This window comes from Aquarana catesbeiana, linkage group LG03 (assembly GCF_042186555.1).
Source record: "Aquarana catesbeiana isolate 2022-GZ linkage group LG03, ASM4218655v1, whole genome shotgun sequence".
Classification (NCBI taxonomy): domain Eukaryota; kingdom Metazoa; phylum Chordata; class Amphibia; order Anura; family Ranidae; genus Aquarana; species Aquarana catesbeiana.
The window spans coordinates 716,614,966-716,635,522 of NC_133326.1; the positions used below are offsets into that span (position 1 = coordinate 716,614,966).

Genomic DNA, 20,557 nt, shown 5'->3' on the forward strand with positions numbered 1-20,557 from the left:
ATTAATTTAAATACAGTGCTTGGGGGTCCCTTTAGTCTGCCTGTAAAGTGGCGCATTTGTATAGTGTCTAGAATCTGCTGCAGCAAAACTGACATTTCTAAAGAAAAAAATGCATTTAAATGTACTTCGCAGCTGCAAGCTAATGCCAGAACCCAGCAAAAAATAAATAAAAAGTGAAAGAAACGGCGTGGGGTCCCCCCCAGTACATAACAGGCCCTTTGTGCCCCTTAGGTCCTGTATGGATTTTAAGGGGAACCCCACACCAAAATTTAAAGAAAAAATGGCATAGGTTCCCCCTAAAAACCATACTGCTTATCCTGAACCATACCAGGCCACATGTCCTCGACATGGGGGGGTGCTTTGGGGTAAAGGGGCTCTGCCCCCCACCCCAAAGCACTTTGTTCCCATGTTGATGGGGACAAGGGCCTCTTCCCCACAACCATGGGCTGTGGTTGTGGGGGTGTGCGGGCAGGGAGCTTATCAGTATCTGGAAGCCCCCTTTAACAAGGGGGCTCCCTTTAACAAGGGGGCTCCCAGGTCCCGGCCCCAGTGTCAAAAATAAATAAAAACAGTAGGCGGTTGGTGATGTCACAAGGGGGTGGGGCCACCAGATGTCACCAGGTGGCCCCGCCCCCTACCTATTTAAGAACTGTCAGCCAGCATTCAGGGGTTGCCATTCAGCAGTCAGCCTTTGGCGATTGCAGAGCTTTTTTGTCTATTTTCGGGTTCAGTGGTGCGCCGGGTGTCGTGATTCATGAAGGATTGGGGGACATTGTTTTTTTATTTTACATTTTTGTAATAAAGGAATTGCCAAAAACCTGATTTATTTTTGACACTTTTTTTGGTGAATGGGTAGGGGTACAATGTACCCCACACTCATTCACATGGGGAGGGGTGGATCTGGGGACCCTCTTGTTAAAGGAGGCTTCCAAATTCCAATAAGCCCCCTGCCCGCAGACCCCTACAACCACCGGCCAGGGTTGTGGGGAAGAGCCCCCCCCTGCCCAAAAGCACCAACCCCCCCATGTTGAGGGCAAGTGTCCTGGTATGGTTCAGGAGGGGGGGTGCACTCACTCGTCCCCACTATTTGCTGGCCTGCGAGGCTGTATGCTCGACTAAGGGTCTGGTATAGATTTTGGGGGGGACCCCATTTTTTTTTCTTTTAGCTGTCAGCGGGTCAGCCCGCTAACAGCTGATGACTCATTCGTTGTTAAGGACACAGCGGCCAGCTTCCCAGCCCTGCTCCTTAGCAACATATTGACTGTGCGCTCGGCATCCCGCCGAATGCACAGAAAACTTTCATGTTCGGCAAACACCCGATAGGGCGATGTTCAGGCCAAACTTTTGCTCTGCCTGAACTGTTCGTCCAATACTATTACCGGCTTTTGGCTTGTTTGACTATGCATCTGCTTGATCCCTACCTGCTACATCTGCAACTGGACCCTGGCTTGCTCACCTTCTGGTGGGGCAATCTTGAGGACTGTGACCTGGCCAACAGGAGCTCTGGTAAATACCAGCTAATGCTTGACATTTCAAAGGAAAAAAAGTCATTTAAAACTACTCGCAGCTATTAATGAATTGCTGGTCCGACAATACACATACAAGTTCATTGATAAAAACGGCATGGGAATTCCCCACAGGGGAACCCCAAACCAAAATTAAAAAAAAAATGATGTGGGGGGGTCCCCCTAAATTCCACACCAGGCCCTTCAGGTCTGGTATAGATATTAAGGGGAACCCCGGACAAAATTTTTTTTTAAAATGGCGTGAGGTTCCCCTCAAAATCTATACCAGACCCTTCAGGTCTGGTATGGATTTTAAGGGGAACCCCGCACCAAAAGAACATAAAAAATGGCGTGGGTTCCCCCCAAAAATCCATACAAGACCCTTATCCGAGCACGCAACCTGGCAGGCCGCAGCAAAAGAGGGGGGGCGAGAGAGCGCCCCCCCTCCTGAACCATACCAGGCCACATCATGCCCTCAACATTGGGAGGGTGCTTTGGGGTAGCCCCCCAAAACACCTTGTCCCCATGTAGTTGGGGACAAAGGCCTCATCCCCACAACCCTTGCCCGGTGGTTGTGGGGGTCTGCGGGTGGGGGTGTTATCGGAATCTGGAAGCCCCCTTTAACAAGGGGACCCCCAGATCCCTGCCTTCCCCCCTGTGTGAAATGGTAAGGGGGTACAAAAGTACCCCTACCATTTCACAAAAAAAGTGTCAAAAATGTTAAAAATGACAAGAGACAGTTTTTGACAATTCCTTTATTTAATTGCTTCTTCTATCTTCTTTCTTCTATCTTCTATCTTCTATCCTCTATCTTCCTTTGGTTTCTTCCTCCATCTTCTTCTTCTGGTTCTTCTGGTTTTTCCTCCAGTGTTCTCGTCCGGCATCTTCCTCCGGGGCGTCTTCTTCCCTTTTCCTCAGGCCGCTCCGCATCCATGATGGGAGGCTCCCGCTGTGTGACGCTTCTCATCTTCTGACGGTTCTTAAATAACGGAGGGCGGGGCCACCCAGTGACCCCGCCACCTCTGACGCACGGGGACTTGACGGGGGCTTCCCTGTGGCATTCCCTGTGACGTTTTTAAAACTTTTTTTTTGCATTGATCCATGTCACCTGGGGCAGGACCCAGGTCCCCAAACACTTTTTATGACAATACCATGCATATAAGCCTTTAAAATTAGCACTTTTGATTTCTCCCATAGACTTTTAAAGGGTGTTCCGCGGCTTTCGAATTTGCCGCAAACACCCCAACTTGTTCGCTGTTCGGTGAACTGGCGAACAGCCAATGTTCGAGTCGAACAAGGATAACTCGAAGCTCATCCCTAGTGACAAGCATATTCATTTTCTGGTTTCACAGAGACAGGGACACCTGCCTTTACACGCACATGATCTTGAATGTCATCCCAGTCTTAGTCTGTAGGGTTCAATATTGAGTTGGCCCACCGTTTGCAGTTATAACAGCTTCAACTCTTCTGGGAAGTCTGTCCACAAGGTTTAGGAGTATGTCTATGGGAATGTTTGACCATTTTTCCAGAAGCGCATTTGAAAGGTCAGGCACTGATGTTGGATGAGAAGGCCTGGCTCACAGTCTCCGCTCTAATTCATCCCAAAGGTGTTCTATCGGGTTGATGTCAGCACTCTGTGCAGGCCAGTTAAGTTCCTTCACTACAAACTCGCTCATTCAGGTTTTTATGGACCTTGCTTTGTGCACTGCTCCAAATCATTTGGTGGAGGGGGAATTATAAAGTGGGGGTCTTCTTCCGGCTTCGGGGGTCCCTCTGGTTCATCTTCTCCCGGCGTCCGGTTGGTTCTTCTCCGCTCTCTCCGGCCTCTTCTCTCGGTGTTCCAGTTCTTCGGCCGGGTCCCCCGCTATCTTCAGGTAGCTCTCTTGCCAGCGGAGGTCCGGACTTCTGGGCTTCTGGGCTTCTTGTCTTCTTCCCTCTTCTCTTCTCCAGATGTTGACACGACGCTCTCTCCAGCTGGACTGCTCCCTGAGGGCTCCGTTGTGACTTATATAGGCGGAGACCCCGTCCCCATATGATGTCACAGTCCCTGGGCATGCTGGGACTGTGATGTTTTAGGGGGCGTGGTCAACATCACCCAGTGACCACGCCCCCTAAGACATCACAGTCCCAGCATGCCCAGGGACTGTGACATCATATGGGGGCGGGGTCTCCACCTATATAAGTCACAACGGAGCCCTCAGGGAGCAGTCCAGCCCGAGAGAGCGATGTGTCAACATCTGGAGAAGAGAAGAGAAGACAAGAAGCCCAGAAGTCCGGACCTCCGCTGGCAAGAGAGCTACCTAAAGACAGCGGAGGAGCCGTCCGAAGAACTAGAACACCGGGAGAAGAGACCGGAGAGAGCGGAGAAGAACCAACCGGACGCCGGGAGAAGATGAACCGGAGGGACCCCCGAAGCCGGAAGAAGACCCCAGAAGCCGGAGGAACACCCCCGAAGCCGGAGGAAGATTCCCCCCCCAGCTGTTTAAAAAATTATTTTAAAAACCTGTGTAGTGTGTTTTATTATTGACACTTTTTCCCTAGGTGAATGGGTAGGGGTACCATGTACCCCATACTCATTCACATAGGGTGGAGGGCCGGGATCTGGGGGCCCTCTTACAGGGGGCTCCCAGATTCCGATAAGCCCCCCCGCCCACAGACCCCGACAACCAATGGCCAGGGTTGTCGGGAAGAGGCCCTTGTCCTCATCAACATGGGGACAAGGTGCCCCACAGGGCGCCCCCTCCCCCAAAGCACCCCCCATGTTGAGGGCATGCGGCCTGGTACGGTTCAGGAGGGGGGGGCGCTCGCTCGTCCCCACCCCCCTTCCTGACCGTCCGTGCTGCGTGCTCGGATCGGGGTCTGGTATGGATTTTAGGGGGGACCCCACGCCGTTTTTTTCGGCATAGGGGGTTTCCCTTTATAATCCATACTAGACCTAAGGGCCTGGTATGCTCCGCGACAGGGCTCGCAAGGTGTCAATCTCGCTGCTAAAAGCGGCAAAATTGACTTCCTTTTCTAGCCCCGAGTCACGTTCAAAATGAACGGACTTGTCCGTGTGTGGGCAAGTCCGTTCATTCTGAAAGTCCGCCGTAACTCCGGCGAAAGTCTGTCAGAAAGACAGGCGGACTTAGCCCGCCGGAAAGTCCGGTCGTGTGTGGGCAAGTCCGTCCATTTTAAAGTCCGGCGCACCTGGCGGACAAAGTCCGTCAAAAAGTGTGCCGGACTAAGTATGGCAGAAAGTCCGATCGTGTGTACGTGGCATAACTCTTCTAATTGTAGCCATGGTGTTAGCACTACTGACAAACAATCCACCAAATCACCCCACTGCCAGACTTCATGCATCCTTTCCAGAGACAATGAACAGTCTTTTGCAAGCTTTGTTTTTTTTTGTTTTAATGGGGGGTACAACTTGGATAGGGATATGGTATATAGTGAAATGAACCACCGAAGGTCAAATATGTTGCCTTCAACGAGTTGCCAACATCCCGGATCAGTACATAGGATAAGAGCCTTAAATCAGGGAACTTATATACCTGCCAGTATAATGGGACTTTGTAGGCGAACCATACGATTAGATAAAAAATATCTTTTATTTATTTAGAAAAGCTTAAAAACAGAATACATTGGACATGAATCTCAAAAAATACTTATACAGTAGAATTTGCCTTCATATAATTATTGTATACTTCCATTTGTAAACAAGATATTTTCTCTAGAAGCCTAACATGTTTCAGGACGATGTCCCTTCTTCAGAGGCGTGTTGCAGAGAGAAAAAAATCCTATATGTAGAAGATACATTCTGAAACAACAAATGAAAACAGTTTGCACAATGTAACAATATGAGCATAAAAAGTTTTAGTAGCCCAGCGACCCACAATGTCCACCATACATACCAGTAGAAGGTTTTCAGGAATGAAAAGTAGATGCACAAAATGTGCACAGGCATCCAATTTTGGATGAGACAACAATTTATGTATTTAGGATAAAAATGCACTGATCGTCAGTTGACCAACCAGTGTAGAGTAATGGTTATCCCTCGGCTTCAGACATGACTCCGCAAAGGCCCCCAAATGGGAGGATAGCCCTGCTGGGTCCCCAAAATGACCTTAGAAAGAAAGGAAAAGAAGCTTTAAGCAATTTTAACAAAACCCATGAATTTGTATATATATATATATATATATATTTTTTTTTAAATTATTTTATTATATTTCCCATTTGCCATAGGAGGCTCTTTCATTTTGAACAAAAATGTCTGGCCAGTACTCCACATTTACAAGGTAATGCTGTATACAGCATTTGAAATGTTAGAGAGATGACATTCAGTAAAAACTGTTAACTTTAAAAGATTAGTAGTGCCACCGTCTGCTACTGCAAAGAAACACTTTTCTGCCTGTGCATAAAAGCAGGAAGTTCATGCAGCTGAACCGTTTTGCAAAGTAAGTATAAATAGAAGAGTAAAAGAAAAGGGGGGGAGAGACATAAGAAGGTTTGCCTGTCTCTGTCTTTCAGAGAGTGTGTCTTGCAACAGAATGTATCATACATTAAAAGGAGAGAAGTGTTTGAAAACACTTACCAATAAAAGCAGGGATAATGCACGGACAGCTGGAGCGTGGAGAGCCTTAGTGGTGGAATAACACACTGGCAGGATGCCAGAAAGCGGCTTAAGTAGCCGTCAGCGCCTGCGCAGTGGGATTCCAATAAGAAGTGTCAGCAGAGGGAGGATGCCGCTCCGCAGAGTGCGCATGCGTCGGATGGGATGACGCACACAGGGAGGACGGACACACAGGAGCCCTGGAGAGGAAAAGGCTCCGAGGTCCCGCCGTCCCTGAAGAATGGCGTCATCACGCACGACGCCGGGAGCAGCAAGGTGCTGTCAGGCTAACCTGTCATAATATGGGATCGGAGCAGTGGAGGAAAATGATTATTGCCATGGCAACTGGGAGCACGGTCACATAAACAGGGGAAGAGGAGAGAGGAGAAGAGGGGGGATAGACAGAAAAGGAGGGGTATGAAGAGAAGGAAAAGAGCGATTGGATAAATAGTGGGTATGTGGCGACCATATAAAGAGGAAAATACATAAGAAAATAAAAAAATAGAGAGATAAAATGGAAATCAATTCACTGGTTCCATTCTGTTTAGAAACCACAAGGAAAGGAAGGAAGAAGGACCCAGGGCATCTAAAAATGGGGCCCCAGGGGAGGGTGTGCACGGCGCCCCCCCCAGAGCCGAAGCGCTGGGGGGGGCGTCATGCAGGTCCACCCCACCGACGCACGCGAACACCGTCATGACCAAGCCCAAAATTTTGGGCTTGGTCATGACTCGCCGACATTCACATAGTGAGTAGTTTTAAATATGGCGCCGCGGAGTTCGGAGGGACTCGGCGGAGCTGAACGAGCGCCGCCGAAATCACAGAGCCGAGATACACATAGTCGAGTGTATTCGGCTCTTTCCGGCGCCGCTCACAATCACGCACAGTCCCGCCATTGGACCTGTGTTATGTCCATCATAGGGTGGGACTCGGCGGGACTGTGAGCGGCGCCGGAAAGAGCCGAATACACTCGACTATGTGTATCTCGGTGGCGTTCGTTCAGTTCCGCCGGCGCCGACTCCCTCCGAACTCCACGGCGCCATATTTAAAACATGCAGCTATGTGTATGTCGGCGGCGGCGGTAGGCATGGACAAGGCTGCACTGGGGCAAAGCTACACTGACAAGGCTTCACACTGACAAGACTGCACTGGGGCAAAGCTGCACTGACAAGACTGCACACTGACAAGACTGCACTGGGGCAAAGCTGCACTGACAAGGCTGCAATGGACACTGGGACAAGGCTGCACTGACAATTCTGCACTGGGGCAAAGCTGCACTGACAAGGCTGCACACTGACAAGACTGCACTGGGGCAAAGCTGCACTGACAAGGCTGCAATGGACACTGGGACAAGGCTGCACTGACAATTCTGCACTGGGGCAAAGCTGCACTGACAAGGCTGCACTGACAATTCTGCACTGGGGCAAAGCTGCACTGACAAGGCTGCAATGGACACTGGGACAAGGCTGCACTGACACTAAAAAGGCTGCAATGACACTAACAAGGCTGCAGATGAACACTGATGAGGCTGCATTGATGGGCATTTTAATGTAAGTTTCTTTTCCTTAAACTTCCCTCCTAAAAGTTTTTTTCCCTAATATTCTCTCCTAAACTTGGGGTGCGTGTTATACGCCGATAAATACGGTAGTCATTGCCATCATATTTAAAGAATTCAATACACTGAATAAAGTTAGAGCCTGAAGATTGAATGTGCATGTTTGACTAAGTATAAATCTTCTCCTGCAGCTCCCTGCAGACCGTTACTCCCTCTGCATCTCCATGCAGACTACTGTCTCTAATGCCCTGTACACACGGTCAGACATTGATCGGACATTCCGACAACAAAATCCATGGATTTTTTCTGACGGATGTTGGCTCAAACTTGTCTTGCATACACACGGTCACACAAAGTTGTCGAAAAATCAGATCGTTCTGAACGCGGTGACGTAAAACACGTACGTCGGGACTATAAATGGGGCAGGATTTTGTTGTCGGAAAATTTTATAGCAAACTCTCAAACTTTGTGTGTCAGAAATTCCGATGGAAAATGTGTGATGGAGCCCACACACAGTCGGAATTTCCGACAACAAGGTCGTATCACACATTTTTCGTCGGAAAATCCGACCGTGTGTACAGGGCATTAGAGTTTCCCATCCGACACCGTGTGAGGGACAGAAACATCACTTTTGACTGTGTAAAAGCAATGGTCTTAGATCTCTTCACCTCCTGCCCAAAACTTGATTCCTTCTGCACAGACTTGATTCCTCTTGCACAAACTTGTAGTTGCTAATTGAAGTATGACACATCCTCTTCTAATGGGTAGTATGAACTCACTCTGAATAAGCCCCGCTACTGGCTCTGGTGGCTCGCTGCTAATAGGCCTGAGGCCTGCAGAACCTCTCCCCAGAGGCCTAGTAGGTTAAAGCCTGTCTTCTAGGAAGTGGACTACTGCTCCCAGCCAGCCCAACTTGCAAACCATGTGCCCTCTGGCTACACTGATTTGACACAGATCCCCACAGTCTCTTCTCTGATACAGGACTCCTCACCATCCACCGTGTGCATGATAAAGACTCTGCTAATGACTGTGTAGAAGAAGAGTTCCCTTACAGATTCCCTGGCACCTCCAGCCACCCACTGTGGTAACACTCACCGACCTTCCAGCCCTGAGTCCTTGATGAGGAACTTGTCTGGACCATGCGTTCCAACAGCTTCTCCTGCCCCTCTGCTCCAGGAGTTCCCTGCCACCAACCGTGTGGTGACAGAGACATTATGAATGACCGTGTAGAGGTAATGTTCCTTCACAGCTCTCCCGGGTCCTCCTCCTGCAATCGCTAGACCCTCCACAGATGCGGGTGTCCTCCTGCGGCTGTCTAGCACTCCATTCCTCACTTCACCCAGGTGACTACTCCTCCACAGTAGCATGTGACCTCTACGTATATAGGAGGCCCGCCCCCTGCCAACACCAGTTAGGGATTGGTCAGGGCTCCCACATGAGTTGCCTGCCACTCCAGCTCTTGGCCCAACCTCTCCTCCAGAACATTCTCCCTGGAAGCAGGGGAGGCACCTCAGAACTGGAGCACAAGTGATCACACCCACTGCTACTCTTCCCACTCCCAGCCCCCAGATCAAAACAGACAGGCCTAGCTTGCAGCATAAGCCTGCCTAAATTTGCCTGTGCTGAACAAACCCTAGTAATAAAACCCTTACTAGCATCTACCTACTGGTAGAGGGTGCTACATAATGTTAGGAGGTATGATTATCATTACTACTGTGAGAAAATGCCCCCTGCTTTGTACTCTGATATCTGTTTCAAATTTCACGGATCCAGCCCAGCCTCACCCTGTGTAGGAGGAAGTGACCCCTCCCAACTACATTCTTCTCCGGTGTAAGAGAACTTCATTTCATTTCCTCATCTGCTGTCAGCGATGGCGTCTGCTGATCTGAGAGCTGAGTTGGAATGTTCCATCTGTCTGAACATTTATACAGATCCTGTAATGCTGAGATGTGGACATAACTTCTGCCGGGTCTGTATTGATCGTGTGCTGGATACACAGGGGGGGTCTGTAGGATATTCCTGTCCTGACTGCAGAGAGAAGTTTCAGGATCGGCCTACACTGCAGAGGAACATAACATTACGTAACATAGTGGAGAATTTCCTGTCTGCTCAGCCAGATCAGGAGGAGTCCGGGGTCTTCTGTACTCACTGTGTGGACTATCCTGTACCTGCTGTTAGATCCTGTCTGCTCTGTGAGGTTTCTCTGTGTGATAAACACCTGAGAGTCCACAAAAAGTCCCCAGAACACGTCTTATGTGACCCCAGCTTGTCCATGGAGAGCAGGAAATGCTCCGTCCATAAGAAGATCCTGGAGTATTACTGCACTGAGGATTATACTTGTGTCTGTATGTCTTGTGTAATTGGAGGACATAAGGGACATGAGATGGAATCACTGGATGAGGCTTCTAAAAAGAAGAAGGAGACACTGAGGAATGTTCTACAGAAACTTCTAACAAAGAGAGAGGAGATGGAGGAAAGAGTCCAGAGTCTGCAGGAACACAGGAGGAAAGTAGGAGAAAAAGCACCTGGTGACACCGAGAGAGTCACTGTCCTGTTTAGAGATCTCAGGAGACGTCTGGAAGACCTGGAGAAGAGAGTCCTGAGGGAAATCTCCGGGCGGGCAGAGCGGATCTCCATCTTCATCCGGGATCTGGAAATAAAGAAGGAGGAGCTGTCCAGGAAGATCCGTCACATTGAGGAACTGTGTAACATGACGGATCCACTGACTGTCTTACAGGAATCAGACACAGGTGACTTGTGTGATACTGAGGATGGAGATAATGAGGACAGAGAGAGAAATGAGGAACTCCTCCATGATGGAGGGGGTCTGGATATAGATGGGATATCACACACATTACACACAGGTTTATCTGATATAATAACAGAGGTAGATGTATACTTCAATATACAGGGAGCTGAAGACATATTATTGGATGTAAATACAGCTAGTAGTCAACTCCATATATTAGATGACAGAAAAACTGTATTTCTGTCATACAGATACCAGGATCGTCCAGAAACACCAGAGAGGTTTCGGTATTGTCCTCAGGTGTTGAGCAGTCGGAGTTTCTCCTCAGGGAGACATTACTGGGAAGTGGATGTCGGGGGATCAGATTGGTGGATAGTCGGGATGTGTTACCCCAGTATAGAGAGGAGAGGAGGGGAGCCAGTGATTGGAAAGAATAAGAAGTCCTGGTGTTTGTGGAGGGATGATGATCAGTATAAGGTGATACATGACAGTAAAGAGATTCCCTTACCCACCAATATCTCCAGTAACAGAGTCAGGATATATCTGAATTATGAGGCCGGGCGGATCTCCTTTTATGATCTGTGTGACCCGATCCGACATCTCCACACCTTCACCACCACCTTCACTGAGCCCCTCCATGCTGGGATACGTATAGGGAGAGGTTGTATAAAGATCTGTGGGGGGAATCAGGAGAAATCCATCCAGAGACTGGTGACATCACTGGGAGGATTGGTGGGATTAGCTGAGTATGCAATCTGTAGAATAATCTATAGAATAATCTATAGAGCAATCTTTAGAACAATCTATAGAATAACGCAGTGGGTGGGGCTTTAGTCTGTATCCTGCTGTTTCTTTACTATAAATAATAATAAGTGAGATTTCTCCCTCTAACACTGATCACTGTGATTGGGTAGAATATCTGTCCAGTCCTCACATGTTCCTAGTGAGGAAAGGTGTGGCCTATATAATCACCTACTGATTATCTATCTATCTATATCTATCTATCTATCTATCTATCTATCTATCTATCTATCTATCTATCTATCTATCTATCTATCTATCTATCTATCTATCTATCTATCTATCTATCTATCTATCTATCTATCTATCTATTTCTCTGTAATTGTTAATCAGAAATGTATCAGAGCGTGTGACATCAGCAATCTCTGTGATTGGACAGGATGTGGTCACCTCTCCTCTCTTTCTTCCTCCTATTCCATTAAATCTGTAATAGAAGAGGTAATAATCTCAGAGAAAACATATAAGGAAGTGATCCAGAGATTTACTAGGGAAAAACATTTGATTTCTAACTAATATAATGATATTTCTATAATAATGTATGATTACTAGAACTGGAATGTATCCCAATATAATGTGTCCCCATAGAATGGATCACCAATAGAATTCTATGGGATCACTTTTATAATGGATCCTAAAATAATGTATCATTGTGATGTTGTATCTTATAATCATTAGGGAAGGAGATATTTTTTTTTTCTCTATTTCTATTATAAAGTATCTCACAAAAGTGAGTACACCGCTCACATATTTGTAAATATTTTATTCTATCTTTTCATGTGACAACACTGAAGAAATGACACTTTGCTACAATGTAAAGTAGTGAGTGTACAGCTTGTATAACAGTGTAAATTTGCTGTCCTCTCAAAATAACTCAACACACAGCCATTAACCACTTAAGGACCGAGCCTCTTTCTGAGATTAGGTGTTAAGTTAAAAACAGTTTTTTCGCTAGAAAATTACTTAGGAAAAAAATATATATAATGTTTGGGGGTTCTAACACCCTAGAGAATAAAATGGCGGTCGTTTCAATACCTTCTGTCACACCGTATTTGCGCAAAGGTCTTACAAGCGCACTTTTTTGGGGGGGAAAAAATACACTTTTTTGAGATAAAAAAATAAGCCAACAGTAAAGTTAGCCCATTTTTTTTTATATTGTGAAAGATAATGTTATACCGAGTAAATTGATACCCAACATGTCACGCTTCAAAATTGCGCCCGCTCGTGGCATGGCGACACACTTTTACGCTTCAAAATCTCCATAGGCGACGTTTAAAAAACATTCTACAGTTGCATGTTTAGAGTTAGAGAGGGCTAGAATTATTGCTCTCGCTCTACCGATCGCGGCGATACCTCACATGTGTGGTTTTAACACCGTTTTCATATGTGGGCGCTACTCACGTATGTGTTCGCTTCTGCACGCGAGCTCGGCGGGACGGGGCGCGTTTAATTTTTTTTTTCTTATTTATTTTACCTTTTATTTTATTTTTTTACACTGCTCTTTAAAAAAAAAAAAAAATGTGTCACTTTTATTCCTATTACAAGGAATGTAAACACCTCTTAAATATGAGATCTGGGGTCAAAAAGACCTCAGATCCCATATTTACACTAAAATGCAATAATGTCATTTAAAAAAAAAATTGCCTTTAAGAGCTATGGACGGAAGTTACATTTTGACGTCGCTTCCGCCCTGCAGTGGTATGTAGACTGGTGGGGGCCATCTTCCCCTCACTTATCTCCATGCCGAGCCAGGGAAAAGACCCTCTCCCAAGGCCCTCTCCCGCCGCCAAAAAAAGTGATCTCGTGGCAAATCTGCCGCAGAGACCACTTTTATCTTGAAGTGGACCGCCCGCTGAAGAAGAGGATACCGGGGTTATGGTAGCTAGCTGCTGCCATAACAACGATATTCCTCTTCAAAGTAGCGGTGTAAAACGATGGCGGGTGGTCCGGAAGTGGTTAATGGCTAAACTGCTGGCAACAAAAGTGAGTACACCCCTAAGTGAAAATGTCCAAATTGGGCCCAATATGCCACTTTCTCTCCTCGGTGTCATGTGACTCGTTAGTGTTACAAGGTCTCAGGTGTGAATGGGGAGCAGGTGTGTTAAATTTGGTGTTATCGCTCTCAATCTCTCATACTGGTCACTGGAAGTTCAACATGGCACCTCATGGCAAAGAACTCTCTGAGGATCTGAAAAAAAGAATTGTTGCTCTACCTAAAGATGGCTGAGCTGCAGCACAGTGGCCAAGACCATACAGCAGTAGGGATGAGCCGAACACCCCCCAATTCGGTTCACACCAGAACTTGCGAACAGGCAAAAAATTAGTTCAAACACTGTTAAACTGTATGGGACATGAACATGAAAAATCAAAAGTGCTCATTTTAAAGGCTTATATGCAAGTTATTGCCATGAAAAGTTTTTCGAGACCCGGGTCCTGCCCCAGGGGACATGTATCAATGCAAAATTTTTTTTTAAAACAGACGTTTTGTCAGGAGCAGTGATTTTAATAAGGCTTAAACTGAAGCAATAAAAATTAAATATTCCATTAAATATCGGGCCTGGGGGTGTCCTTAGTATGCCTGTAAAGTAGCGCATCTTTCCTGTGTTTAGAACAATACCACAGCAAATTACATTTCTAAAGGAAACAAAATGTCATTTAAAACTGCTTGCAGCTGTAATGTATTGTCGGATCCTGGCAATATAGGTAAAATCATTGCAAAAAACAGTGCCAATTTTTTTTTTTTTAAATGGCGTAGGGGCCCCCCAAAATCCATACCAGGCCCTTACCTGAGCAGGCAACCTGGTAGGCCGCAGGAAAAAGGGGGGGGCGACAAGAGAGCACCCACCCTCCTGAAATGTACCAGGTCACATGCCCTCAACATGGGGAGGGTGCTTTGGGGTCCCCCCCAAATCACCTTGTCCCCATGTTGATGGGGACAAGGGCCTCATCCCCACAACCCTTGTTCAGTGGTTGTGGGGGTCTGCGGGTGGGTAAACGGGTGATGGGTGCGGAGTTCCACTTAACATCCATACCAGACCCAAAGGGCCTGGTAATGGACTGGGGGGAACACATGCCATTTTTTTCAATCATTTTTATCTATATTGCCGAGATCCGGCAATACATTACAGCCGCGATCAGTTTTAAATGACATTTTGTCCTTTACAAATGTCATTCTGCTGCTCTCATTCATAAAACTATGTACGGCTGTCCTGTAAGCAGCCTTACATAGTGTGGGGTGTGGACTCAGCCCCCTCAGCCATGATTGGCCCAAGGCACCCTGCCTTGGGCCAATCATGGCTCTCACATCATAGCGCGGTGTGATTGGCCAAAGCATGCAGGTCAGGTGCAATCTCGCAGTGCATTAACGATCTCAGCGTTCATTATGGCGCGTTCCGCGGGCACTTGAATTTTCCGCGTACGCCCCATAATGTTCAGTATTCTGCGAACACCCGATGTCGAACATCAGGCTCATCTCTTTACAGCAGTTGTGTAGGGACTTTTGTGAGATAATGTACATGTGAAGTGTTAGTGATGTATCACAAAAATAATAAAATGTATATCTGCTGCTGAATATTGTGTGATTTCTGTGCTGATGGATCAGTGTGGGGGTGTTGGGAGGTGCTGGATGCCGGTATCTGTGCTCTATTTGAGGGGTAGTAAGTACCCATCAGGGCTGGATAGTGATTAGCTAAACTGCCCTGGGTTCGGTTTGACCAGGGTTTCAGTTTTGGGGTCCCGTCCCCAGGGAAAGCACCTTGTCCCCATGTTCATAACATCACCTTTCTCACGTGAATGTGTATGGGGTACAAAGTACATTGTAGCAAGGTCCCAGGCCTCCTTCAGTCTAATAAGAGCCTCCAGGCCCAGAGCTGACATCCTTCTGTATATGGTGGGTTGTGAGGCATAGTGGGTGCAAGGTAGTTAAAGTTATTGGGCGCCAGACTCTTTTCGAATGCAAAAGAGATTTTTATTTCTATTAACAGAACTTTTGGGAGAGAAGGTCAGGGCCAGGACAACTTTAGGTAGTTGCAAGATTAATTGACAGACTCCGAGACTTCAACAGGAGAACAGAAATGCAGGGAAAGGCATCCAGCAGATCACCACATCTGCATGTGTAGGAATGCTGTCTCCTATGGCAACAGTCTTTAACAGTTCCTAACACAAAGTGTAACAGTTCTTTTACTTCCACTATAATCACTTCTTGTAGTTCTTCAGCCCACTGAGCTCCCAGTCTCTCTCTCCTCAAGCGTCACCCCCGTTTCTCTGCTGGGTTCCTAGCTTGGCACTCCAGATACCTCTCAAGCTTCACCCCACCGGCCTGCTCTGTTCCTGGCTTGACACAAAAGGCTGCTCTGGAAACGTCACCTCTGCTGGCTGTATCTCTAGCTTGACATCTGCTGAAGTTTCCCAATTCTACACTGTGCCCGGTTGGTGAGAATGTGGCACCGGTACTTGCTTCAGTTACTCACTATGGTCCCTGGTAATAAGGTGGTTGGTCCCTTAGTGGCGACAACTTCCCTTCTACCTCAGACCACGACAGGTTCTCCAGCCGGAAGAACCGTCACTTCTGGTTGGACTGCAAGCCGGAATCCTAACTCTGCTCTCGTTCTTCTGGATAGGCCCTCAGACAGCGAGCAGCCAGATATGCCCGGGATAGGACAATCCCCAGCCAAGCAGCCTGGGCAATACAACACAGCCGTCCAGGTGGAAAAGAACATAGATCACCTGACGCAACCCAAATATATAGGTTCTCCCAGCAGGCCAAGGGATTTAAGAAAACCCCTGCCCATTGGCTGAGATACCCGATATACCCATAATCTGACCTTGCAGTGCTCTTGTCATATCTAATACCACCAAGTACCCGGCCACCTGGTGGTAGAAGAGAGAAGTGCAGCAATTACAGACTTAGTGTGAAATCAATTAATCCTCAACAATTAGCCAAGGTAAAAAGTAAATAGTGCCGTGCTGTATAAATCTAAACATAAATAACCATAATGAAATGAACTGAAATCCATGCACAATTAAGTGACAGTGTGCTACATGTTAAACAACCATCGCTGTGCTAATAACAAGTAAAGTGACAATGTGCAAATGTGCAAATGATCAGGTTGACTTAGTACAAAAAAAGTGCCACGTTCCTCAAGGCAATGCTCTAAAAGGAAAAAAATAAAAATAAATATATATAAATATACATATATATATGTATATATATATATATATATATATATATATATATATATATATATATATATATATATCTAAAAATGTTCTTATCTTCTTTGTAATAAATAAAATAACATAAAATATTTACAGAATGTCCTTTTCTTCTTTGTGGTGAAATGAAAATACACAATGTGAAAAATACGTGATTTTTTCTTCTGTGCAGAGAGTATCTACATAAAGTGCAAAAGTGACTCCTTATCTTCTTATCTTCAGTGCAATACACTAGTGTATTAGGTGTCCCCTTACCTCACAGCCATGTAAGTATATCTTTGAAGGTAACAGGTATGCTCCTTATGTGTCCAGATGTTCACCGACCTCCCGATCTGGTGTTTTAGGTATGGAAGTGTGTATCCGTCTTTGGAAGCCAAAACACGCTACCAGTTGTGGCCAGTATCGGCGTGACCTCTATGGGTAGGTATTCGGGTGTAAAGGGAATAAGAAGGGGGGTACTCGATGGTGTAGTACGTTTAAAATAAATTTATTGCAGTTAAAAAGACTTGAGTATTCACATTTCATTACATACACAATACAAAACAAAAACGAGGAGCGAGCTCGCAGACGTCACTTCCGGTGCCTGTACGTCCTGATGCGTGTTCATCACGGTCATGTGACTTCATCAGGGGAAAAACTAAACTAAACACCAGGGTACTACAACATTTATTCACAAAGAAAGGTGTAACCCAGAAATAATGACACCCACACATGTGACAAGTCCTTCATTAAAACATAACAATCCCCAAAAAATGTTGTTTTTTGTAAATATCCATCCATCATACATGATGCTCACCACCCACCAACTCTCTGAAAAAAAAACATAATGACCTAGTGTACACGACCAATCCTGATGGTATGAGTCACCAAAAGACAGCTCCTTGTACTATCATCAGCTATATAAGAAAAGAGGCGGGGATAGTAGTGACATCATTGCCTGAATATGCCATTGGCCATATTCAAGCAGTGATGTCACTGCTTTCTCTGACATCAGTGGTTCCTGTATTCACTGTGGGTGCTTGAGAACCAGTGACAGTGGGAAGCTGTCATATATAGGAGTGGTAACAAATACTGCCTCTATATATGATGCCCGGCTCCTGCCGAATGAGCTAAACTGATAACAAGCCATGGTCTCACTGGACTCGCTGAGTCTTATTTGGATCCTAGCTGCATAGAGGGGCCCAAAATCCAAGGAACCCCTTCAGGCTTTCCAGGGGCATAAATTACACATCTAATTTCCTAACTACCTATCATATTTTGGAGGCCCTGAAGCACCAGGACAGTTGAAACACCCACAAAATGACCCAATTTTGGAGAGTTGAATGGTGAAGATTAACTTTGTTTTTGTCACAAGTTTTTGGAAAATGTTGAAAATGTTTTACACAAAATTGCTCATTTAATAGGATATTTCCCCACACACAGCATAGATATACTTAGAATTACACCAAAAAACACATTCTGCTACACTTTCTGAGTATGACAATGCCACATGTGTGAGGCTTTTTCAATCAATGGACTGATTATGTACCGGACATTGCATCTTGTGTATCACAAAACTAAACCAACACTGAATCAAAAACAATGTACTGTAGTACTCGCTACTGTACAAATGGTCAGCGATATACTGTAGCTTAGTGTAGTGCAAGCCTAGCCTACTGGTATGTGGTTGCTCCGAGGAATTATACACAATGCTAGGTTTACTGACCAGCAGTGGCGGCTGGTGCTATAGGGAGAGGCAAACAATCCGCCCCCCTCCCCCCCAGATGGTAGGTCTCGGTCAAATCACCCACACTTACCCCATCTAGGCCACGAGCAGTGCTTCCCCAGGGCAATGGGCGTCGACTTCACCCTGCGTCTCTTCCGTGGCTTCCCCTGTGTCTCCTCCTCCTCCTCAGCAGCCAATAGGATTGCTTCTCCTCTTGGCCAATCAGATCTGAGCACCTGCTTCCTGCTCAGATCTGATTGGCCGAGAGGAGAAGACGATAGCGAATATTAATTTGGTATTGTCACACATCTGGGTGGGCTCAGGGCATAGTGCTCTGCGCCCCAAGCCCACCATTTCTCGAAGCCAATTAGAGCCCCAGACTCTAAACATGTGCTTCAAACAAAAGAAAAAAAGAACATTGGAATCCATGTGTCCGGTGCCCTGCATGTAGATTAGGGGCCATGTGCATGGATTAGGGGGGCGGCCGCCACAGCTGGCCAGGATGTACAGGAGGTTCCACAAGGGTGGATGAAAAAATACCTGTGGTTCCCAGGTGCAGTTGTCCACAGAGGATGGCTGGGTCTGGTGTCTCACAGGAACGTAGTCAGTGGGACATGAATATGGGTCAGTACAGGAGGCAGGCAGAGATGTGGACAGCAAACAGGCAAAGGATTGGTTGAGGTGGCAGACAGAGATGTGGTCAATAAACAGAGCAGGGTACGTTCAGGTGGCAGACACGGATGTGTCAAGTATGCAGGTAAAGGCTCAGTCCAGGTGGCAGGCAGAAACATGGTCAATAAACAGGCCAGGGTCATTTCAGGTGGCAAACAGCCCATCCATAAGGGACGAAAGGTCACCTCCCCCCTAATCCATGCACCTGGTCCCTAATCTACATGCAGGGCGTTGGACGCATGGATTTGAATTTTTTTTTTCAAGCACATGATTAAAGTCTGAGGCTCTAATTGGATTAAAAAAAGGGTGGGCTCGGGCAGAAGAGCACTGCACCCTGATCCCACCCAGTTGGGTGACAATAGCAAATTAATATTCACTATTGTCTTCCTGATTCCCCTCCCAGCCAAGCAGGAAACGGGTCCTGAGACCCGATTGGCCAGGGAGTCTTGGGACTCCCAGCCAATCGAGTCTCAGGACCCACTTCCTGCTTGGCCGGGAGGAGAAGCAATGGCTCCGGAGCAAGGTCTCCTCACCTTGGAAGACTGAAGCCATCAGGGTGAGAGTCAGGGAACAGCTCAGCCAGCGGTACGGTCCTCTCCAGCCGGGAGCCATAATCCTGCGGATCAGCATTAGATCCTCCTAGGGAAAAGAAGCTCGACCAATTTATAAAGACTCGGATCCCTTTTCCATTGATTGCTCACCCACAGCCAGATCTAGCACTCTATCCTGGAGCTCCACTGTATACTGTCCATCCCGGAGCTCCACCGTATACTTTCAATCCTGGAGAGCAGCCGCCCTACCCCAGATCTTCATCAACTGCCTCCTAAGGTAAGGAGGCCTCTGATTGCTGCCTTCCTATCTGTCACCCGCGTGCACAGGGGGGGGGGGAATTGCCGCCTTCCAATCCATCTCCCGCACAGGGGGCAGACTGCCAACTTTCCGACCGTCTCCCGGAGGGGGGGTGGGGGGCGGCGTTGGTTTGTCGTCGCCCCCCCCAAAATATTGAGCACCAGCCACCACTGGAAATTACACTGATATTGCAGTGATCAAAACACTATTGCTGGCCTACACTGGCATTGATGACACTGTACTGGTGTGGCTATCAATCAGAACACTGTTTCTGGCTGCACTGGCACTGGTGACACTGTACTGGTGAGGTATCGCGGCGATTGTTAGAGAGAGAACAATAATTCTAGCACTAGACCTACTCTGTAACTCTAAACTGGTAATCTATAAAAAAATGTTAAGCGTCGCTTATGGAGATTTTTAAGTACCGTAATTTGTTGCCGTTCCATGAGCATGTGCAATTTTAAAGCGTAACATGTTAGGTATCTATTTACTTGGTGTAACATCATCTTTCACATTATACAAAAAAATTGGGCTAACTTTACTGTTTTGTCATTTTTTAAATCCAATAAGTGTATTTTTTCCCATAAAAAAAATGCGTTTGTAAGACCGTCACGCAAATACTGTGTGACATAAAGCATTGCAACAATCTCCATTTTATTCTCTAGGGTCTCTGCTAAAAAAATATATAATGTTTGGGGGTTCTAAGTTATTTTATAGCAAAAAAAATACTGATTTTAACTTGTAAACAATTAATCCCAGAAACAGGCTTGGTTCTTAAGTGGTTAAGGCTCCATTCACCCTTGTGCGGCTCCAAAGTCGCACGATTTCCAGCGCAACTTTGGAGTGTGACTTTGAGTGCGGCTTTGATCCAGCTTTACACTCCCTGGCATCAAAGTAGTGCAGGAACCTTTTCAAAGTTTCT

General features: G+C 46.6%; 1 protein-coding gene across 1 annotated transcript in view; it reads left to right on the top strand.

The window, feature by feature from the left end:
- Positions 1–14,766, top strand: part of LOC141134367 (uncharacterized) — a 42,258-nt gene extending 27,492 nt beyond the window's left edge. Inside the window, 1 exon segment of the mRNA XM_073623934.1 lies at positions 9,321–14,766. Within this exon segment, the coding sequence (XP_073480035.1) occupies positions 9,321–11,231 (1,911 nt within the window). The 3' untranslated portion in view covers positions 11,232–14,766.
- Positions 14,767–20,557: the final 5,791 nt, after the last annotated feature.